The sequence below is a fragment of the Tachyglossus aculeatus genome, chromosome 5 (genome assembly GCF_015852505.1).
Source record: "Tachyglossus aculeatus isolate mTacAcu1 chromosome 5, mTacAcu1.pri, whole genome shotgun sequence".
Taxonomy (NCBI): domain Eukaryota; kingdom Metazoa; phylum Chordata; class Mammalia; order Monotremata; family Tachyglossidae; genus Tachyglossus; species Tachyglossus aculeatus.
This window is the reverse complement of record NC_052070.1, coordinates 18173198-18197715: the sequence shown is the minus strand read 5'-3', so window position 1 is coordinate 18197715 and position 24518 is coordinate 18173198. Positions and strand designations below refer to the sequence as shown.

The following is a 24518-nucleotide window of genomic DNA, read 5'->3' as shown; positions in this document are numbered from 1 at the left end:
TGATATATATTAATTAATCCCTTTTAGACTGTGAGCCCCCTTTTAGACTGTGAGCCCACTTTTGGGTAGGGACTGTCTCTATATGTTGTCAACGTGTACTTCCCAAGCGCTTAGTACAGTGCTCTGCACACAGTAAGTGCTCAATAAATACGATTGATTGATTGAATTATGATATTATACATCATATATATATGATGTACATAATATAATTAATGATATTATGGTTGGGTCAACTTTCTAGGTTAGCATAATCTGTGGCCTAGCAATCACTTCACTGAATCTTGACCATTAAAATTCATATTTGCAGAGCGCTATCTTTCAATAATAATAATAATAATAGCATTTGTTAAGCGCTTACTATGTGCAAAGCACTGTTCTAAGTGCTGGGGAGGGTACAAGATGATCAGGTTGTCCCACGTGGGGCTCACAGTCTTCATCCCATTACAGATGAGAGAATTGAGGCTCAGAGAAGTGAAGTGACTTCCCCAAGATTACACAGCAGCCATGTGGCAGAGCCGGGATTAGAACAAACGACCTCTGACTCCCAAGCCCGGGCTCTTTCCATTGAGCCATGCTGCTTTTGCAGTATGAAACCCAAGAGAAGCTGATTTTAAGCAGGCTATTAAAAGTTTTACTGGGTCAAGCTGCAGCAACTGTTGAAAGAGCAGTGAACAGAATCCAGAGGGGAAGCTGTAATGATTCTCTTTAAGGAACAGCAACTTCAGAGCTCATCACAATGTACATAACAATGCAATTTTAGAATTTTTGTTCTTGGCTGGGAAACTATGTGACAAGCACTGTACTAAATCCTGGGATAGGTACAAGAGAATCAGGTTGAATACAGTCCGTGTCTAACATGGGCCACACAGTCAGTAAACATAAATATATGTGGGTGTGGGTGTTTATGTACACACACAAACACACGCTTGTTGTGGGAAGGGACCATGTCTGTTTATTGTTATGGCGAACTCTTCCAAGCGCTAAGTACAATGCTATACACACAGTAAGCACTCAGTAAATACAACTGAATGAATGAATACATTCATTCATGCTGAGAAGCAGCGTGGCTCAGTGGGAAAGAGCCCGGGCTTTGGAGTCAGAGATCATGGGTTCAAATCCCGGCTCCACCAATTGTCAGCTGTATGACTTGGGGCAAGTCACTTAACTTCTCTGTGCCTCAGTTCCCTCATCTGTAAAATGGGGATGAAGACTGTGAGCCCCCCGTGGGACAACCTGATCACCTTGTAACCTCCCCAGTGCTTAGAACTGTGCTTTGCACATAATAAGCTCTTAATAAATGCCATCATTATTATTATTATTACACATAAAACGATTCTTTGGGTTTGAGGAGGGCACTAGAGTCGGTGAGATAATATCAGTGTGTATGAATGTGGCTGGCAAGATTGATGCATGATTGACAGTCCAATCCTTTTTTGTGTTGAATGACAGGATGAGAGAAGCAGATTAGCCGTACATCAAAAATTGAGCCTCCAAGACAGGAGAGAGTGCAAGCGGCTATATTGACAGTGTACTTGCAACATTACATCTTAGTGGGTTTTGTGTGGCAAAGTATAGGTTGTGAGAGACCCTTCCTTTGTCTCTGCTAGGGCCCCCGCCCAAAGGTTCAACAGAAACTGCAGGGCCTAGAAGATAAAGCATGGGCTTCGGAGTCAGAAGGACCTGGGCTCTAACCCGCCCCGCCACTTAATAACAATAATAATGATGGCATTTGTTAAGCGCTTACTGTGTGCAAAGCACTGTTCTAAGCGCTGGGGAGGATACAAGGTGATCAGGTTGTCCCACATGGGGCTCACAGTCTTAATCCCCATTTTACAGATGAGGGAACTGAGGCACAGAGAAGTTAAATAGCTTGCCCAAAGTCACATAGCGGACAAATGGCAGAGTCGGAATTTGAACCCATGACCTCTGACTCCCAAGCCCGTGCTCTTTCCACTGAGCCATGCTACTTGTCTACTGTGTGACCTTGGATAAGTCACTTCACTTCTCTGTGCCTCAGTTACCTCATCTGTAAAATGCGGGTTGAGACTCTGAGCCCCATGAGGGACAGGGACTGTGTCCAACCTGATTAACTTGTACCTACCTCAGTGCTCAGTACAGTGCCTGGCATATAGTAAGTGCTTAACAAATATCATAAAAAATAAAGGTAGGGATGGTCTCTAATCTTTTTCCCTGCTCTTGCCAAGGGGCATTTACCAGAGCTTAGGGGACAGATGGAACGTTCTGTGACAAGAAACTGTTCTCCCTCCTCTCCTGTTTCTGTCACTGTGCTTGGGAGAGGGCCGGGAATAGCGGAGGAGAAGATGGAGAAGGAGAGGGAGGAGAGAGGCATGTGTTTGGGACGGGAAATGTGTACAAATGCAGTTCATTCATTCTGACTGCAACAAGGGGATGCTCTCCCTCTGGGGGTTTGGCGATCATAGGAATCGTTAAGAGGGTTGTGTTCCAGCAGATTCACACAACTCCTTGCCCTTCAGATATTACATGGAAAATCCCTCCTGGTGTGGAAGGTTGTTGATTTTTGGTGCTCTCGTTCGGCTGAACAGAAGGGGACAGTGTGTACATTTCTGTGCATGGGGATTTCGTTCCCCTGGCTCCTTTCCCCTGTTGGGTCAGAAGGTGAGAATCTACGGCACTGCCAATGCAAGCGGAGAGTGGAGATTCTACTGGTCATCAGGGCATGGGTCTGGGCAGGATGCCAGTTTCAGAAGTCAAATTTGGCACTGGTCACCTCTGCTGGACTGATGGTGAGGATCACATGGTTACCCGACCAAACATCAACTCTACCCTCAGGGTTTTTATGGAAACTTTTCAATGCGGCAGCAGCTTGTCTGCTGCGTGACCTACCTTCTACAACTCCGCAGAAGGGCTGTGCCTGGGCAGAGTGCTGCTCCCAGACTCCTCATTCAGGAACTTTAAGAGGAACTCCACACTAGGAAGGGGTGTACTGGCTCAACTGGGGACAGTTCATACCCCGACCCTCCCCCAACATCCAGCTGGTACCTGCTTCTGGTGCTGCAGCAGCTCCGCGGTCTGCAGCTGTGGGCCACCGCCGTCCCTGGCTTCCAATAGGTAACGTTGGGAATAATCCACCATGCTGAGGGCTAGGCCCCTCTCCTCCTCATCCTGCTCCGGCTCCTCTCCCTTCTGTTCAGGCTGGATACCAAACTCTGGCAGGGACTCAGCATGCTCCGTCTAAAATGACAACCGACAGCCAGAGATAGCCATACTAGGAAACGTGGGAGAAGAGAGAGGGGTAGCAATCTGCATATGCTTCCAAAGTGAATGGCATGGTCCTGGTCGGCATAGGAAAGTCTTCCCCTGTGGCTTATGCTGAATTGACAACTGGAGGAATAAAAACAGATGTAAACTCACAAGGAGTCAGCATGGCCTAGTTGCAAGAACTTGGGAGTCAGAGGATGTGGGTTCTAATCCTGGCTCCGCCACTTGTCTGCTGTGTGACCTTGGGCAAGTCACTTCACTTCTCTGTACCTCAGTTATCTCATCTGTAAAATGGGGATTAAATGTGTGAGCCCCATGTGGGACAGGGACTGTGTCCAGGTTTGTATTTACCCCAGTCTTTAGAACACTGATTGGCACATAGTAAGTGCTTAACAAACACCATAATAATAATAATACTTACCATTATTATTATTAATATTATTATTAAGGGGTCCTATCCACTTAAAAGAGGTTTGTTTTTCATCAGCAGATTGGATTGGAGAAAAAAAGTATTCCCAAAATATTTCCAGTCCTATGGCCCCACCCACCCCACTGGGGCCTCCCTGTCTCCCTCTGTGACCTTTCCCGCCACATCCTGACCTTTGGTGATACATTGTTTCAGAGGTCCAGGCACAGAGCCAGAAATGCCCACTGCTGGGTAGGGACCGTCTCTATATGTTGCCAACTTGTACTTCCCAAGCACTTAGTACAGTGCTCTGCACACAGTAAGCGCTCAATAAATATGATTGGATGAATTGCACTAGGCACCCCTTGCTTATTGTCTGATGGACACTGCTGCATGAAGGATTTCCATAAAAACGCTGAAGGAGAGGCCTCCATAGTGTAAGTCACCTGATCCTGGTCTGTGGGAGTTACAGATCCGAGTTACATCACACGACCCTCCTCAATTCCCTCTGGTACCACCAGAAGGTTAGGGCTGGGAGGCTCGGAGGAAAAATGGAAAGGCCCTCACTGGTCTTAGAGAAGCAGTTTGGCCTAGTGGATAGAGCCCAGGCCTAGGAGTCAGAAGGACCCGGGACTCAGAAGGACCTGGGTTATAGTCCAGCTCCACCGCTTGTTTGCTTGGAGTCCTTGGGCAAGACATTTCACTTCTCCATGCCTCAGTTCCTCATCTGTAAAATGGGGATTAGGACTGTGAGCCGTGTGGGACAGGGACAGTGTCCAGACCAATTATCTTGTATTTATACCAGCGCTTAGAACTGAGAACAGTGCCTGGCACATAGTAAGCACTTATCAAACACCAATTATTATTATTACTATAATTACTACTACTAATACTAATAATAATTCAACCTGTGGAATTGTTAGAAGCTGCCAAGGGCTGGTTCTCTTTCAAGCCCCTTGTTTTCACTTCTTTTTCTGTCTGAGTCTCTGTGCACTTCATTCTCCTTGCTAATTTTCCCTGGTGTTGCTTTTATTGAGCACCATGAGCTCTTCAGAGGGAAGATGCTGCCTAAACCCAGTCAACCAAGCAAAGGAACAAAATTGCCAGTGCTGCGTGAGGCAGGAGCCACAGGACTGAATTATCATTGGTTCCAAGGAGCTTCTGCTCTGGGCTCCACAGATTGACCCAAAGTCCTAGGGACCCCAGGTATTTGTGTGCACACATATGCCTCCGCCGTGTCAGGCCAAGTTACTACTGGAAGTTCCTTTCCTTCTACTCTAACAGGTTCCGAGTTGAGGAGTCACTCTCATCCCTAGCTTCAAATAGCCACTTGGCTCCGAGCAGTTGGTGCTCAGACCAGTATGAGGGCCTTCCACTCCTCAAACCCTCCTTGCCCACCTGAGACCGCTCCCTACCCATCAACTCTCTAGTTTGGCCACTGAGGGGTCCCAGACTAGGGTCACGTTTAACCCTCTCTGGAGAAGTCTCCCTGGAAACATCATGCCCATCAATCCTGGAGAGAGGAGGATCAATTTAGAGCAGATTAGAGTGAGGCCAAAGAGATTATGAAGCCACTGAAGGAATGGACCTAAAAAGATTCAAAGGAAGGAAAAAGATCTAGTGAATTACCAGAGCAAGCAGACTGATGAATGCTGAGGTAAGGAACAGAAGTATTTGAATTGCCTCCATCAGGGACATTTACCCATAAAGACGGATGAGACAACAAAAGATGCATTGCTGCCTTGGTTAGGGGAACAATTAGATCTGTTTCTTCACCTCTAGTATCTACATGTCAGATTCAAGATGAGCATTGATTTCAGTGTCTTGACATTTGGTATGCATTATGTGGATCTTTAGAATGTCACAGAACGGATGGCATAGGTTTTGAATCGTTTGTAGTTAATTACTGAGTTTATTGATTTTAGCATTTTCATAGCACATGGAGATCCAAGGTAAAAGGAGAAAAGACAAGATAAAGTAGATCCCTGCTGCATGCAGGACTTTAATTTTGGTTAATTGAACTTATGCAATAGCTAATGCCCAGGGAGGAGAGCAAAAACTGAGAGAAAGTGATCAGAAAGAGTAAGGTCATCCTCTAGAATGTAAGCTCATTATGGGCAAGGAACATGCCTGTTAATTCTGTTGTACTGTGTTTGGGAGAGTACAATACTCTCCCACGTACTTAGCACAGTGCTCTGCACATAGTAAGCTCTGCACTGATTGATAAAAATATGAGAAACAGAATAATGAGGAAGCCAAGTCAACATTGACGTGTGGTTTTGAGTGCCCCAATCTGGAAAGATCTATCAAGAGCACTTATTGAATACATACTGCATGCTGCAGAGCACTGTTCTAAGTGCTTGGGAGAGTATGGAAGAGTTAGAAGGCATGGTCCTTACCCTCAAAGAACTAGTGATGGGGTTAAATAAATAAATAATACACAAATAAGACAAGCACATCACAGATAGGAAGAGTAACAGAGTATTAGTTTTGTACATAAGAGTTACAGGGACTGTGGGAACTTTGGTGCAGAAGCGCTGAAGTGCCAGTTGGGGTTATAAGGTAGGGTGATTGAAGATTAACTGGGGAAGATGACCTGGAAGAGATTTAATTGGATGGACTTCAAAAATGGGGATACAAACTCTGTTGGATACGAAGGAGATTGAGGCAGATGTCAGGGTGTGAAAAAGAGGTTGGCAGTGAGAAAGATGAAAATAAAACACAGTGAACAGGTTAGCTTGAGAGGAATGAAGATTGTGAGCTGGGGTATCAAGGGAGAAGACAGTGGATAAGTAGGAAGTAGCTAGCACACTGTGCTTTAAAGACAATGGTCAGGAATTTTTGCTTGATGTAGACAGGTATTACCAACCATTGGTAGTGTTTTCAAACAGAAAGATGTGTGCAGGATGCCTTCTTATACAAATCATTCAGGTAGCAAAGTGATGTAATATTAATGTCTATCTCCCCCTTTAGACTACAACCTTGTTGAGGGTAGGAGATAAGTCTACTAAATCTGTTGTACTGTATTCTCCCACGTGCTTTAATCTTGTACATAGTAAACAATCAATAAATACAATTGATGATGATGATGATCATGATGATGATGACATGAGAACTGGAGAGGGGAGAGACTTTGAGCTCCCCAAAGTCATTCCTCCCCCTTCTCCAACCCCCATGCTGTCAACCCTCTCCACTACTCTCCTATCCTTCCCAGCAGTATCTTCAGATGAGATCTCCTCCTTCCTCTCAAGTGCTATTCCAGTCACCTGTACTTCTGACCCCATTTCCTCTCATCTTATGAAATCTCTCACCCCTTCTCTCCTCCCCTCCTTAACTTCCATCTTCAACCGCTCACTCTCCACTGGTTTCTTCCCCTCTGCCTTCCAACATGCCCACGTCTCCCCCATCCTGAAATAACCCTCTCTTGACCTCACCTTCCTTATAGTTATCGCCCTACCTCCCTCCTACCATTCCTTTCCAAACTCCTTGAACGAGTCGTCTACACCCGCTGCCTCGAATTCCTAAACGCCAACTCTCTCCTCGACCACACCCCCCCCGCCCAATCTGGCTTCCGTCCCCTACACTCCACCGAAACTGCCCTCTCAAAGGTCACCAATGACCTCCTTCTTGCCAAATCCAACGGCTCCTACTCTATCCTAATCCTCCTCGACCGTTCAGCTGCCTTCATTCATTCATTCATTCATTCATTCAATTGTATTTATTGAGTGCTTACTGTGTGCAGAGCACTGTACTAAGCGCTTGGGAAGTACAAGTTGGCAACATATAGAGACGGTTCCTACCCAACAGCGGGCTCACAGTCTAGAAGGGGGAGACGGACAACAAAACAAAACATATTAACAAAATAAAATAAATATAATAAATATGTACAAGTAAAATAAATAGAGTAATAGAGTAATAAATACAACAGACAACAAAACAAAACATATTAACAAAATTCAACACTGTGGACCACCCCCTTCTTCTCAACATACTATCCAACCTTGGCTTCACAGACTCCGTCCTCTCCTGGTTCTCCTCTTATCTCTCTGGCTGTTCATTCTCAGTCTCCTTTACGGGCTCCTCCTCCCCCTCCCATCCCCTTACTGTAGGGGTTCCTCAAGGGTCAGTTCTTGGTCCTCTTCTGTTCTCTATCTACACTCACTCCCTTGGTGAACTCATTCATTCATTCAATCGTATTTATTGAGCGCTTACTGTGTGCAGAGCACTGTACTAAGCGCTTGGGAAGTACAAGTTGGCAACACATAGAGACAGTCCCTACCCAACAGCGGGCTCACAGTCTAGAAGAGCGGGCTCACAGTTTACACCACGGCTTCAACTATCATCTCTACGCTGATGACACCCAAATCTACATCTCTGCCCCTGCTCTCTCTCCCTCCCTTCGGGCTCGGGTCTCCTCCTGCCTTCAAGACATCTCCATCTGGATGTCTTCCCGCCATCTAAAACTCAATATGTCCAAGACTGAACTCCTTATCTTCCCTCCCAAACCCTGCCCTCTCCCTGACTTTCCCATCACTGTAGACGGCACTTCCATCCTTCCCATCTCACAAGCCTGCAACCTTGGTGTCATCCTCGACTCTGCTCTCTCGTTCACCCCTCACAACCAATCCATCACCAAAACCTGCCATTCTCACCTCCGCAACATCGCCAAGATCCGCCCTTTCCTCTCCATCCAAACTGCTACCTTGCTGGTTCAATCTCTCATGCTATCCCAACTGGATTACTGCATCAGCCTCCTCTCTGATCTCCCATCCTCCTGCCTCTTCCTACTTCAGTCTATACTTCACTCTGCTTCCTGGATTATCTTTCTACAGAAATGCTCTGGGCATGTCACTCCCCTCCTCAAAAATCTGCAGTGGCTACCTATCAACCTTTGAATGAAGCAAAAACTCCTCAATCTTGTCTTCAAGGCTCTCCATCACCTCGTCCCCTCCTACCTCACCTCCCTTCTCTCCTTCTACAGCCCAGCCCGCACCCTCCTCTCCTCTGCTGCTACCCTCCTCACTGTGCCTTGTTCTCGCCTGTCCCACTGTCGACCCCCGGCCCACATCTTCCCCCTGGACTGGAATGCCCTCCCTCTGCACATCCACCAAGCTAGCTCTCTTCCTCCCTTCAAAGCCCTACTGAGAGCTCACCTCCTCCAGGAGGCCTTCCCAGACTGAGCCCCCTTTTTCCTCTCCTCCTCCTCATCCCCCCCACCCTACCTCCTTCCCCTCCCCACAGCACCTGTATATATGTTTGTACAGATTTATTACTCTATTTTACTTGTACATATTTACTACTCTATTTATTGTGTTAATGATGTGCACCTAGCTTTACTTCTATTAATTCTGATGACTTGACACCTGTCCATGTTTTGTTTTGTTGTCTGTCTCCCCCTTCTAGACTGTGAGCCTGTTGTTGGGTAGTGACCATCTATATAATAATGATGGCATTTGTTAAGCGCTTACTATGTGCAAAGCACACTTCCCAAGCGCTTAGTACAGTGCTCTGCACACAGTAAGTGCTCAATAAATACAACTGAATGAATGAGAGAATGGAGGTAGGAGGTTGGCGAGGAGGCAGAATATAGCAAGTGTCTGTTTTCAGCATGGATAGAGAAGGAAGGATGATAACAATAATAATAATAATAATGGTATTTGTTAAACGCTTACTACATGCCAAGAGCTGTTCTAAGCACTGGGGGAGATACAAGGTAATCAGGTTGTCCCACGTGGGACTCACAGTCTTAATCTCCATTTTACAGATGAGGTAACTGAGGCACACAGAAGTGATGTGGCTTGCCCAAAGTCACATAGGATAATTTTGAAAATTTTGTAGAGGAAGAATCAGCTGGATTTGATGATAGATATAATGGTGGTGGGGGAGGGTACTGAAGGACAGGGAGGAGTCAAGGTTAATACCTAGGTTGCAGGCTTGAGAGATGAGATGGATATTGGTGTGTCAACTGTGATGGAAAAATGTGTTAGAGGAGAGGATTTTCAGGGGAAGATGAGTTCAGTTGTAGACATACTGAGCTTGATGTGCTGGCGGAAAATCCATGTAGAGATAGATGTCCTGAAGCAGCAGGGCCTAGAGGATAGAGCCTCGGCCTGGGAGTCAGAAGGACCTGGTTCTAATCCCAGATCCACTACTTGTCTCCTGTGTGACTTCGGGGGAGTCACTTCTCTGTGCCTCAGTTACCTCATCTGTAAAATGGGGATTAAGACTGTGAGCCCCAAGTGGGACAGGGACTGTGTCCAACCTCACGATCTTATATCTACCCCAAAGTTTAGTGCAGTGCCTGGCACATAGTAAGTGCTTAAGAAATACCATAAAAAGAAGCAGGAGGTGCAAGACTGCAGTCAGGGAGAGGGGTCAGGGCTAGCGATGTAAATTTGGAGTCATCAATCAACCAATCAATGGCATTTACTGAGCATTTACTTTGTACAAAGCACTATACTAAGCACTTGGGAGAGTATAATACAACAGAATTAGCAATCACATTCCCTGCCCATTACAAGGTTACAATCTAGATAGGGAGACAGACATTAATATGAATAAATAATTTATGATATATAATTTAAAGGTAAGTGCATATATACTTTGGGGCTGGGGGGTGGTTGAACATCAAATGTCCCAAGATCTCAGATAGAAGTGCACAGATATGCACAGTCATCCTCATAGAGGTGTTTATTGAAAACATTCATTCATTCATCAGTATTTATTGAGTGCTTACTGTATGCAGAGCACTGTACTATGCACTTGGGAAAGTACAATACAACAATAAACAGTGACATTCCCTGCCCGCACCGAGCTCACAGTCTAGAGTGGGGGAGACAGACAATACAAATAAATAAAATTACAGATACGGAAGTGGATGAGGTAGTGAGTGTAGATGGAGAAGGTTAGCAGAACTAGATAGCACGATTGGGGTACTCCCACAATGAGTGGGAAGCAGCATGGCGAAGTGGATAGAACACAAGTCAGAAGGTCATGGGTTCTAAACTTGGCTCCATTGCTTGTCCACTGTGTGGCCTTGGTTAAGTTCACTTGCTCTATCCATGCTTTATCCCCTAGGCCCCGCTGCTTCCCTCCCCACCCATCGAGCCACCCACCCAAGGGAATCTCACCTCTGCCGAATCTTCTCCTTCCCCCTCCACTCGTTTGCCCTGCCGCCAATGTTTCAGCAGCCACTTGAGTTTGACGTAGAGGAGGAACGTGTTCTGCTTGAAGTGCCTGAGCTCCCGCTGCATGAGGCTCTTCTCCTGGCCCCAGGTCTTTTCCTCCAGCTTGTTCTGTAACGTCAGACTCTGCACTTCAAGATCCTTCCTCCGTAGGGCCTGTCGGTGTTCTTCCTCCATCTTTACAACGGCAACGGACATGGCGTTAATGGGGCAGCCTCTCCTACCAGACCCTGGGCAGACTGAAACCTCTCCCCGTCAGATTAAGGTGAGATGCTGGAATGGACAGACCCGCTGTTCTCCCAGAAACTGCAGAGAATAAAAGCTACCAGGGTTGGTTTGATTAACTCCTCCCCCTGGCCTGGAATGCCCTCCCTCCACACATCCGCCAAGCTAGCTCTCTTCCTCCCTTCAAAGCCCTACTGAAAGCTCACCTCCTCCATGAGGCCTTCCCAGACTGAGCTCCCTTTATCCTCTCCTCCTCCCCAACCCCCCTGCGCTACCACCTTTCCTTCCCCACAGCACCTGTATATATGTTTGTACAGATTATTTATTTTACATGTATATATTTACTATTCTATTTATTTTGTTAATGATGTGCATTTAGCTTTAATTCTATTTGTTCTGACAACCTGACACCTGTCCAAGTGTTTTGTTTTGTTGTCTGTCTCCCCCTTCTAGCCTGTGAGCCCGTTGTTGGGTAGGGACTGTCTCTATATGTTGCCAACTTGTACTTCCCAAGCACTTACTACAGTGCTCTGCACACAGTAAGTGCTCAATAAATATGATTGAATGAATGAATGAATGAACTCTGTCTACCTAAACCCCTGAAGAGATGCAACAAATACTCACTGGATGTAACAAATGTTTCTGAAGAGTGATTCTGGGACACATCCCCCCTGTACCCGTCCAAGAGTGACCCACTTTCCACCCTTCACTAGTGTGCTTAAAGCAGCTTTCTTCATTTCCCTTTGTGCTAGTCAGCAATGCCCTCTCCCACATGTGGGGAGACACAGGCTCATCTCTAAGACAGCAGTTTGTAATGTGTCCAAAAGCTCGACTTTTCTCCTTCATTTCTGCAAATCTGTACCTCCTCCGAAGAATAATTCCCTGCTTCAAGAGCTAAATGTTTCTATCCTTCAGCTCTGGATCAAGCCCTGGACCTTGAACAGAAGTTGGATGAGCAGGGTTATAGAAATGAAATCATTCATGGGAAAAAGACCCAAAATGGTGGAAGCTTCTTTTGGCTTTGGCCTTTCTTCTCTGCAGGAAAGAAAATCTTTCTGGTTTATAACACTAGGTCTATCACAAGGTCTATCAACACACTAGGTCTATCAATCCCTACCATCAGGAGTTCTAGGAGTTCAAAACCTCACTATTTGAAGATGCTTAAAACACCTGAACAAACAAGTGCCCATGTAACATCTTAAATCCAGTCCTACGTAATTACGTAATTAGCAGCCTAGGATAAGTGGGTGTCAGCTTGATCTAGAGCATTAATAAGGCACGGCTGCCCAAATCAATACAATTACAAATTCACAATTTCAAGGCCAAACAATCTGATGTACTCTGTGGGCTTTGCCCACGTTCTTTCTTCTCCATACCAATTCCATTTTCTTGAAAGCAGAAGACAATTTTTATCTAATGAGAGGGGCTTAATTCCTGTCTTGACAGAATTCAGGGCAAACAGGATTTTTCCGTTCTGGTGTGAAAATGCATTCTAGTTCCTCCTAATCATTATTAACATAAGAAACCTCCTCCGGGAACCTCAGTGGAAGCATCCAGGCTCAGGAGTCAATAGTTTAAAAGCCCATTTCTGAATCTGGAAAAACCAGCCATTACTACTCTGCATGATAGCAAATTCACTTTATCCTCTTTCAGCTCATGTATAATGCAAAACACAAATGCCACTAATCCTCCATGTAACCTGAAAATCCTTTCTTGGAGAAGATAAAAGAACTGACAAGCAAATTTAGCCATTCTTACGTAAAGGAGGTACCTAATAATGAAAGCCTCCAAAGAGATGATTTGCACTAATGCTTTTGGCTTCCCACCTGATAAGCTGCCAGGAGCCGGGATGGCTCAGATAAGCAGTTTCTGACCTATTTCCATCTGCAGCCAAATGAATACCAAGAAGGTTCTGTTTAACAATCCACTTTTGTAATTGCATTCTTGAATGAACCAGGATCATGTGCTGGTCTCAGGAATTTAAATCATTTGATGGGCAACTGAAGTTTAATTTTTTTTTTAAAAGGGGTCTATCACTTAAGAATAAGAACAAAAGAGCTTTCACAGCTCTATGTGGCTTTATGTTCACAAAGCTTTCTGTGGGCAGGGAATATGTCTATCAACATGGCTTAGTGGAAAGAGCACAGGCTTGGGAGTCAGAAGTCGTAGGTTCTAATCCTGCTCCGCCACTTGTCCGCTGTGTGACTTTGGGCAAGTCACTTAACTTCTATGTGCCTCAGTTCCCTCATCTGTAAAATGGGGATTAAGATTGTAAGCCACACCTGGGATGACCTGATTACCTTGTACTTACCCCAGCACTTAAAACAGCGCTTGGCACAACTCTATATGTTGCCAACTTGTACTTCCCAAGCGCTTAGTACAGTGCTCTGCACACAGTAAGTGCTCAATAAATACAATTGAATGAATGAATAGCAAACGTTTAAATACCATTATTATTATTATTCATTCATTCAATCATGTTTATTGAGCACTTACTATGTGCAGAGCACTGTACTAAATGCTTGGGAAAGTACAATATAGCAATAAAGACAGACAATCCCTGTCTGGAACCAACATCTCTGCATTGCACTCTCCCAAGCGCTTAGTACAATGCTGTGCACACGGTAAGTGCTCAATAAATACCATTGGTTGATTACTTAATCAGAAAGAGGGCTGGTAAGGTTGGAATCTCTACAGGGAGACAGTTGGGGGCTCGGGAGGGCGGTGGGGGGTGGGGGTGGGGGGCTTTCCCGATCTTGATTTCTGAGTCACTCAGGTGGAAAGGCTGAAAAAGGATTTAAGCAATGAGGGATAATTAGCTGCAAGGCATTGATCCTTCAATCATTAGAAGACTGGATGAACTCATAAACTGATTTTTAAAGACAATATTTTGGTGGGGCCCTATTTCAGTCTGTTTCTTAGCTTATGTCTAAATAATGAAACTGAGAGGAAAAGTCACCAGAATAAAAAACTTAAAAGCAGCATTTGTTAATGTCCAAATGCCTCCCAGAGTCCTCATTTTGCCAGACTTTGCTGACTGAAATTGCAGTCAAAGGGAGTCGAGTTGGACTTCAGGAAGAATTTCATGCCTGTTGCAACACACCAGACTCAAATGTGGAGTCCTCCTCCCTGTGTATTCCTGATGGGCCTCTTTCAGGGTCCACGGGGGTTAATTAGAAGACTCGTGTGTCCCTCTAAGTGGCTCAGATAGACATCCCTTTCAGATTAGGACAGACTTTGTCCCACAGTAGTAAATAATTATGGTATTTATGGAGCATTTTTTATGTGCCAAAGAACTATACTAAACTATGGAGACATGATAATCAGGTCAGACACCAATTCAGTCCTATCTGGGGCTCACAACCTAAGAGGTAGAGAGAGCAGGTATCTTATTCTTCTTTTACACATGAGGAAACTAGACCAGAGAGATTAAGGGTCACACCCTAGGTCAGTGGCAGGGCTGGGATTAGAACCTGTGTCTCCTGTCTCAAACTTTTTTCCCTAGATAATGCTGTCTTTTTACTATTTCGTCTTTTATCAGGGGGAAACGGCATTGGGACTTGCAGTGGGGAGACCCTGGGCAAACTCAGTGCCCCAGTATTTACCTGAATGATCCTGTCGGTAAACTTTTCTTGCTCCTCTCGGTGAAGCCTGGTCTCCTGCTCAAGATGAGCCTGAAGCTCCTGTATCGATACACTCTGTTCAGGGAAAACAGGGGCATCCCTGAGCTGAGCGGCAGGACAAAGGGACAGCTTTAGTGGAAAGCAATTGTGACTCTGTATTAATAATCTACTGGACAGACATCTGCACGAGGCATGGATACAGACATTCAGCAACACGGCACGGGTGGGGGCTGCAGCAATGGAGTGAGACTGTGAGGGGGATGTCTGCACGGTTCCTGAGGGAAGGAATGCGTCAGGTCCTTTTTGGTTCAAGAAGCGACCTGTGTTACCTACCTCCCTTTCTAGACTGTAAACTCCTTGGGAATAGGGATCATGTTTACCAATTCTACTTCAACATAATGTAGATTGTTAGTCCCTCGGGGGAGAGGGTCAGGGTCTAATTCCCACCTGTTCACTCTTTCTCAGCATTTACTCTGCACATGGTAAGCACTTAATACTGTTACTACTACCACTACTCTCCCAAGTGCTTAGTACAGTGCTCTGCACCTTTAATTCCGCTGACTGATTAATCTGTTGTAAAATGGTACAAGAGGATTTCCATTCTTCATCTTTTAGGTAGGATAAGAGCCATCACTATCTGTCCCCCAAACAGTTCTAGAGCCCTACCTTAGGAGGCCGTGGATTTTTGCAAGGCTTAGAAATGGTGTCCAACCATCTGCCATCTACTTTCAGTTAATTACAAATGACAGGGACTTCTACAGTCCCAAAACTTGGGCATTATAATTTCACTAGGGGATAAGAAATTTTAACCCAATCCCTTTGCATCCCTACTAAGATGGTCTAAAAGAACTTGCCAGTATCTGCAGAAATGACTTTTTAAGTAGCATGCCTATTCTGCACAGTTTGCATGGCTTTTCTCCTCTTTATATATAAGGGGCTTAACTCCCACATCCTCCCCATGCAGAATGAAGGATGCATTTCTCTTGTAGCTGCAAATGATACTGGAGTGTCCATCACTCAATAATGCTTGTAGGGCTCAGCTCATTCAGGCCAAGCCCAACTAAGGCCAGGACTCAACCAGCAAGGAGCCAACTGGGTCCTGCTTAATATTATTGTTAGACAGACAGAATGATAAGTGTGTGTGGGGTGGGGGTGTGTGTATGAATCAACGCTCCAGCCTCCAGAGCCCATTCTAGACCCCAAACCTGAGATCTAGCTGACCCAAACCTCATTAGAGAAGCAGCGTGGCTCAATGGAAAAAGCACGGGCTTTGGAGTCAGAGGTCATGGGTTCAAATCCCGGCTCCACCAATTGTCAGCTATGTGACTTTGGGCAAGTCACTTAACTTCTCTGTGTCTCAGTTACCCATCTGTAAAATGGGGATTAAGACTGCGAGCCCCCCGTGGGACAACCTGATCATCTTGTAACCTCCCCAGCACTTAGAACAGTGCTTTGCACATAGTCAGAGCTTAATAAATGCCATCATTATTATTAGTGTGAGGTCCATATCAATCAATGGCATTTATTGAGTGTTTACTATGTGCAGAGCACTGTAGTAAGCAATTGGGAGAGAAAGATGTAACAAAGTTGGTAGACACATTGCCTCTGCCCACAGTGAGCTTACTGTCTGTGTCTGCTCTGGCTGCCGACCAGGCCTGACCTCACTTTGAGGGAGACACGGTCTTCCATTCATTCATTCGATCATATCTTCTAGACTGTGAGCCCACTGTTGGGTAGGGACTGTCTCTATATGTTGCCAACTTGTACTTCCCAAGCGCTTAGTACAGTGCTCTGCACACAGTAAGCGCTCAATAAATACGATTGATTGATTGATTGAGCACTTACTGTATGCAGAGCACTGTACTAAGCGAGGCAGAGTGAGTTTCACACTTGTCCCTTGGATGGGACCAAGGATTATGGGACGGGATTAAGGGTTGGCTTTGCTCTGAGGCCCCACTGCCATCTGTCCTTTGCCAACTCACCTGCTCCCTGTTCTTTCCCAGAACCACTCAAGGGCTGAATGGTTGAATATGCCGCCTTTCCTCTCCTGCTGTTTAGGACAAAGGGTCAAATACTGGGGTTCAGCAGGGGGCATTGGACGCCTTGGTCTTTGCTCATTTCGGGGCTGCCCCCTCCCTGGCCCAAGGAGGCCCCAAAGAGGGGAAAGGGGTGAAAGTAGGCCGGCTCTGCCTTGTTGCAAGTCCCCTTCCTCTTTCTGTGTTCTGTGGCCCCGTCTGAACCAGGCAGGGCTCTGCTAACTTTTAACCTTCTGCAAGGTGTTTCAGTTGTGCTTAAACTTGCAACGATGTAATGAGAAGATCATGAAGATATGTAAAACTTATTTTAATGATACCTGGGCTTCCTTCTCTATTGGTTTGTGAGTTCCACTATATGGAGCCAGCCCTCTCTAAAAGGAGGAGAAACACTGGAAATGGGTTGATGCGGTGGGTGTTTTAAATAGTTACTGTGACTCCCACCCATCCCGCTTCAGGTCTGGGTGAAGGCCTTCCCCTTCATGCCAACACAAGACCAGAAAACTGAGAGGGTAATTTTGCAATTCCACTTTCCTTCATTTTTGAACATTTACTGTGAAGAATAAACCACACTGGGCCACAATTGCCAGTCAAGACACCAAATGTCACTCCAGTGTTACAGTGAAGGACGTGGTCACGGAAACAAATATGAACGGAAGTCAACACAACAAATAACTACCATTTTCCCGACAAGAGAATGACACCCCGAGAATGACTGGCCCCATCCCACCCTTGCAGTTCTTTCCCTAAACTGTTCCCACTTCTCATCCTTGGATCAGAGTTTCCAAATCCTAGAGGTTAAACCACCTCTGCCAGGCACCTCGGCTAATAATTCTGTGGCAGACTAATTCATTCTGACTCTTTCATCTAGGCAAGGCACATAGTCCACACTGTCACCACCACATAGGCACCACAGAAATATGACTCAGTGAATCACCCATGCCCAGCCTCTCACTGGTTTCTTTATAGCCTGCGTTCCCCCCCCCCCGTATAGTGTAAGCTCACTGCAGGAAGGGAACTCGTCTTCCAACTCTTGAAATGTACTCTCTCAAGTGCTTAGTGCAGTGCTCTGCACAAAGTGAGCACTCAATACAGAGCACTTATGCTGCTGATGATGAACATTTCCATTCAGAAGAAGATCATGCCTCTGGTATTTGTTTAATGGACTTACTGCACACCCAGGGAGCAAGAATCTCCCCAACCCTCTCGAAAGATGACGAGAGAGGATGAGTGACAGACTCTAAGAGGATCACAGAAACAAATGTTGAGCTCGGAAGAGTTTTTAAGGTGGTGACTATGGTGAACCGGAGTCTAAAAACACAGCTAACCTAGACCCTTTCATTTCTAAATCCACCTTGCAATCTCTCCTTCTCTCTCAAAAGTACCTTGAATGGCATAGCCTGAGTTTTCTACTTTTGTGTGCTCCAAGTCACCAGGTACAATATTCTGAGTCACGTAGGTGCTCAGTAAATACTGATAATGATGTTCAACTCTGGGTTTTGTTTTATTTGGTAAGGTGGTGATAGGAACTGGTGGTGGGGAGGAGGCTGCAGGGTGATTAGGTTTGAGAGCATTAACACTGACACTTAACTCATGCACAAACATAGTGGTGGCTGGATTCTACCAAACTTCAGACCCAACCAGGATTTCCACCAGTAATTCTGTCTGAGAACTCGGCTCAGTTTGCCTTCAGTTGGTTTTACCACTGTGCTCTTCAACTCTGGTTTATGGCATCAGTTCCATAACAGAGTAGTATCAAATCTCATATGATTCTCTCTTGGAACTTTACAGTTCAAGAATAAAGGATTTCAGATGAGTGTGGGGAAGAGATTGGGAAGGGCCTTCTGGGAATTCTGATTGAGAAACTAAATCCTTTGGACAGTTGTGCCAATATTGTACTATTTGACTATGACCTCTCCTCATTCCAAACAATATTTAGGTACCCTTTAGATGCTACACTCTCAAATCTATAGGCACCACAGAAGTGTTTTCCCTCAGTTACACATTCAATTCTCTCAGTGAACACTGATTGATAGCAGGAACATTCCCTTAGGGAAGAATTTAGTTTTCATTATTCAAAATCTTCCAAACCCTCCTGAGGTGGCTTGGCAAACACCCACACCCTATTAAATCTGGCTCTTTAGGGACTGTCAACTAATAATGTAAATTTACCTGGAATGATTTCCCAACATATCGCACATTATTTCCAAGAGGAATAGTGGAAACAAAGTTGGATTCAGTGGCATAATTTTGCATCTTGGGAATTTTATACTGTTTTTTTCAGGACATGTGAACACAGTGCTTAACTATTTATTTATTTTTTAATAGCATTTGATAAGTGCCTATTACATGCCAGGCAGTGTACTAAGCACTGGGTAAATACAAGCTGATTAGGTTGGACATAGTCCATGTCTCACATGGGGCTCACAGAATTAATCCCCATTTTACAGGTGAGGTAACTGAGGCCCAGAGACATTGAGTGACCTGCCAAGGTCAAGGTTTATGTTGTCAATATGTTGTCATTTGGGAAGAATGAGAACACAATGAAATGAATATTATTCCTCCTCAGCCAGACTACTCCCATGAGAATAAAATGTCAGGTAGTGGCAAGGGAAAAACAGACAGAAAATCTGTGGTGCATATCGTGGATAGAATGCATGGCCTACTGGATAGAGCATGGGCTGGGAGTCCAAAGGACCTGGGTTCTAGTTACAGCTCCACGTTGGTCAAGTCACTTAACTTCTTTGGGCCTCAGTTACATCATCTTCAAAACGGGGATTAAGACTGTGAATGCCATATGGGACATGGACTGTGTTCAACCTGAGTAGCTTGTATCTACCACAGCACTTAGATCAGTGCAAAAATACTACATATATATACTACACACATATATATACACACATACATATATGTGTGTGTGCATGTGTGTACACACATATATATCAAATACTTTATCTATCTATCTATCTATCTATCTATCTGTTTATCTATCTATCTATCTATCTATGTGAGAAAACTTTGGGAATTTTTTGAAGGGCCCAGGAGACACTAGTGACATTATTCTACAGTTCAGGGTAAACTCTGAAACTTCCTCCTCCTCTTGCGCTGCTTGGATAAAGACAGATTTAAAGGTCTGGTATGAGGGTCTCAGTGTGGAGGCAAAAACAGATCTGCAAATTCATGGCAAAGATTGGTGTAAGACTGCTGTCTGCCAGTTGTTTACATGCAATGTAAACACACTGAAAAGTACAGTGCTAATTTTACTAATTATTTTCCTTTTAGCCCCATGCTACAGGCTACGATATAAACATCTGTCTTGTTTCCCAGTTACTATTGCAATAATCTGAGTCTGTGCTGTGCCACTTAGGAAGAATGCAACATAGTATTCTCCAATTTTGCCATCTTGCTTCCCAGCACTCTGTAGATTTTGGTTGATTCCTTCCCTTCCCATTATGGCTACAGTCTCCACTAAATTTTGGAGAACTGAGCTGGAATCAAGCATTCATCACTCTTGATTCCAGACTCTCCTTGGGAATTAGTTTAAGTTCCTTGAGGGCAGGGACTGTGTCCATTCGATTGTGTTGTACTTTCCCAAGGGCTTAACAGTGCTCTGCTCAGAGTGAACACTAGACAAATGCCACTGATGATGGATTGAATACAGTTTTGTTTTAAGAAAGGGAAGGTTTGTTCCTAATATGCTTTGAAGTATTCTAGGATTGTGAATTCAACTGAATAATTAGTAGTAGTAGTATTTATTAAGCACTTATTGTATGCAGAGCACTATACTAAGCACTGAGAGAGCATACAGCAGAGGGAATTAGACACAACCTTGTTCCCAGTGGGGAACCTCCCAATCTAATCCTTAGCCCACTATTGTATTCTAGTAGAAACTAAAAAGACAGATTAGCACTGTAGACAAAGAACAAACAAAAACACATATTGCGCCTGGGTTAGATCACAGGGGAAACAGAGGATTTGTCTGCTCCAACAAGCACCCTTAGCATCTTTGTGTAGAAGAGAAATAACCAGGTAAGAAATCCATCCGGAATAGTTCATTTTCAAAACTCAGGCTACACATATATTTTAAAAAATACACTGGAGTTTCTAGCTACAGAGCTACCATTTGGCAATCCTGAAATGTGCCCTGTTCTGTTTGTGGATAGTTCCAGACACCCATTTCTCCTCATCATTTGGCTCCCCCAGCCTGACTCACTACAGGTGGTTGACACCTTTCCGAGAGAGTGGGATTCTGATGGTTGTTACAAAAGTCAACGGGCTGGCTGCCCAAAGTCATCAGGACTTTTCTGGTCCATGGATGGGGAAGGAACCATCTGCCCCCGAAGTAAGTTCATCCAGGCCCAACTTTTCTTTCAGGTTCACTCTGGGTGTGAAATTTCAGGTTAATTCCCTCAAAACATCTACAGAAACAAAACATACCATACCTTTTTGGTCTGGACATACAAATACCTTTTCTGGTAAAAACAAAAAACGTTATCAATGTTTTTTTAATGAAAAAAAAATCACAATTCCTTCCATTAGGGATCCTGCAGTGAAGCTCACAGGTGTGTAGTGGCCATGCAGGGGTGGCTGTGTAGCCTCTTCCCCTGTGGCATACCAGGGCAACACATGGGGCAAGGCCCGCTCAGCACATCAGTAACAATAATTAATAATAATTTTGGGATCTATTGAATGCTTATTATGTGCCAAGCACTGCACTGATCATTAGGGTAGGTACAATATAATAATAATAATGGCATTCATTACGCACTTACTATGTGCAAAGCACTGTTCTAAGTGCTGGGGAGGCTACAACGTGATCAGGTTGTCCCATGGGGGACTCACAGTCAATCCCCATTTTACAGATGAGGTAACTGAGGCACAGAGAAGTTAAGCGACTTGCCCAAAGTCACACAGCTGACAGTTGGCAGAGCCGGGATATGAACCCATGACCACTGACTCCAAAGCCCGTGCCCTTTCCACTGAGCCACGCTGCTTCTCAGCTTCTCATCTATATACAGATGGGACTCATGGTCAAATTAGAAAAAAGAACAGCTACTGAACCCCCATTTTACAGATGAGAAAACTGAGGCTCAGAAAAGTGAAGTGACTTGGCCACGGTCACAAAGCAGACAAGTGGCAGATTCAGGATTAGAACCCAGGTCCTTCTGACTCTCAAGCTTCTGCTCTATCCTCTAGACCACACTGTACCGACTTGCAGATGTCACACCTTCCCCATCCATCCTAGACCCTCCAGGTGCATTTCCGAAAATGCTTCTCAGTTGAGTTGTTGTAATTAGCTATGGGCAGGAAACATGGCTACTGACGCTGTTTCATTGTACTCTCCCAAGTGCTTAGTACAGTGCCCTGCACACAGTAAGCATTCAATAAATTCGAATGACAAATGTGTGTGTGCGTGTGTCTGTCTTTGTGTGTGTGTGTGTGTGTCCCCTTCATACTCTGGAAGAAGGCACCACTTATATTGAATTTCACATATGGGGGAACGCATGAACTGCTAACGTATTGGGTCAAGAGGAAAATTTCAAACTAAAATATTTCAGATAATGCCGGTGCTTGGTGAGCCCAGTTAAAGCTCTTCTTAGAATAAGACCAGTTCCCTTAGTAACACATTTAACCTGAGGCCTCGCCACACATAATTCCTCTGCCTTCCCCATTCCCCAGTTTCACACAGCATTGAAGCTGAGGTCAAACTCCCAGCTGCTGAGTGATTTTCTGTTATTTATGGTTCTCAGTTTAGACTGGCTCTCTTCCCCACTCTTCTTCCCTTTGCCACTGAGGATGTTCTGCTCCAAAAGACCTTGGAAGCATCGACAGCCAAATGAAGGGCCTTTGCCTCAACAAGAAACTGGGAGTATTCTCTATCCTTTTCCAGTTTGGAATCGGTTAGTTTGGCCTGTATGTAGTCCTCTTGTCTTGAACTACTATTAAAGTACAAAGATCACGGGGCCCCAAAGAACATCTTTCTGTCTCCAGATGGTATTACTTGTGTCTTGGAGTTTTAATTTACACAGCGGCTGACAACTGTCACATGACAGTTAGGAAGTTATGTGGCTCTGACAACAGGTGATAGTTTTGTTCATAGGAGATCCTGGTGAGTCTCCAGACATCCGGGAGACACCAGTGTATAGGCCCTAATTAATGCTCTAATTAAGTTAATTGGCAGCAAAGGGGCCAGCGGGTTTGTCACTGCTGGGGTATCAAGGGAGGCCTGGTGGAAAGAACACAGGACTGGGAGTCAGAGGACCTGAGTTCTAATCCTGGCTCTGCCACTTGCCCACTAGGCTAGTTACTTAATTACTCTGGGCCTCAGTTTCCTCATCTGTCAAATGGGGACTCAATACCTGCTCTCCCTCACCTTAAGACTATGCGCCCCACGTGGCAAAGGGACTATGTCCTATCTGATTGTCAGGTATCTTCCCCAGGGCTTAGTAGAGTGCGTAGTACATAGTGAACATTTAAAAAATACCCAAACTCAAGTTATTATTATTATTACTTGTTCTATGATGGGACCTAAGCAACAAGGTAATTATAGAGGGCAATCTACCCTTGACCAAAAAAGACCAGCCCGATTGTCTACCTGGTTTTCTCTGTGATTGCACAAGTAGCCTACAGAAGATTCCAAATGAACCTCACTAATAGTGTGACTCAGAACAGCTACAAGGTGTCCAGTTTTAACTGAAAATTTGGTGCCTGGGCTAGAAGTCAGGCATACAGTATTCTTGTCTCTCTTCCAATAGAGTCTGGCCATGGAGGGAGGGAAGGAGAACAGAAGTGGCAGAGAGAGAGATGGAAACAGTAGGTGAGAGAAGAAGATAGAGGAAAGCAACAGGGAAGGTGAAAAGAAGGAGACAGGAAAAGAAAGAAAGATCAAAGTAGATAAAGAATGCAAATGGCCAAGGGAGCCTCCATGCTTTTGTGAAAACCTGTATTCACTTTGTCGCTGGCGGTTCAAAGGTGGGAAGGCCTCGATGGTTTTGAACCCGCCCCAGTTTGTCTGTTGGACTCAGATTTCACAAAGCTACAACAGGAGTTGCCCCTTTGGCCTGCGGGCAGCTCCTACTCCTTCCACTGCCGGGCAGCGGGGAGAAAGGAGGAGGGGGATGGGAGGAAGCGGCTCACTGACCACTAGCCGACGTGCTGACCTCTAGACTGAAACAGCCCTTGTCTCCTGGCCTGTAGGTTTTAATGTCTCCATCAGCTCTGCGGTGAGGTTCAGCCATGGCCCGAAGGCGGTGAAACTCCTGCTCCTCTCCACGGTCCTGGCCGAGCTGTGCCTCCAGCTGATCCCTCAGTCTGGACTGTTGGGTGCATGGGCAGTGGATAACAAAAGCAAAGGACAGGGGGCAAGAAAACAAAATGGGTAAGGAAGACGACTGAAAAAACTACCAGACAAAGAAAAGCATGAACAGAAAAACCAACTTAAACACGGTGGCATAAGAGAGTGAAGAGAACAAAACCAAGATGAGGAGGAGCAAAATGACGGGCTGAAACATCTGAAAAGCAAAAAGAGAAAAAGAGAGGAAAAAAAGAACGCAAAAACACTGGTTATGAGGCGCATGCAATGTGGGGAGGGGGAATGCATGGATCAAAACCAACAGCAAGCATACGAATCGTGAAGGCTGTGGGAGACAAGGCTCTTCCGTCCTTACTTGTGCTGAGCAGCAAAAGCCACACTCCAGGGCGGAGGTCTGGCCATCCACCCGTGGGCGATGCGTTAGAAGAGGAGGGTGCTCTTCTCTCGCTAGACAGCTCCTACCTCCCTGCTGGCGGGGGTGGGGGCAGGAGCAAG

General features: G+C 45.2%; 1 protein-coding gene across 1 annotated transcript in view; it reads right to left on the bottom strand.

Moving 5' to 3' along the window:
* The window catches only part of MTCL1 (microtubule crosslinking factor 1), a 187134-nt gene that overhangs the window by 57978 nt on the left and 104638 nt on the right, over positions 1-24518 (bottom strand). The window contains 4 exon segments of the mRNA XM_038746495.1: positions 3022-3213; positions 10777-11007; positions 14661-14783; positions 23872-24027. Of these exon segments, the coding sequence (XP_038602423.1) occupies positions 3022-3213; positions 10777-11007; positions 14661-14783; positions 23872-24027 (702 nt within the window).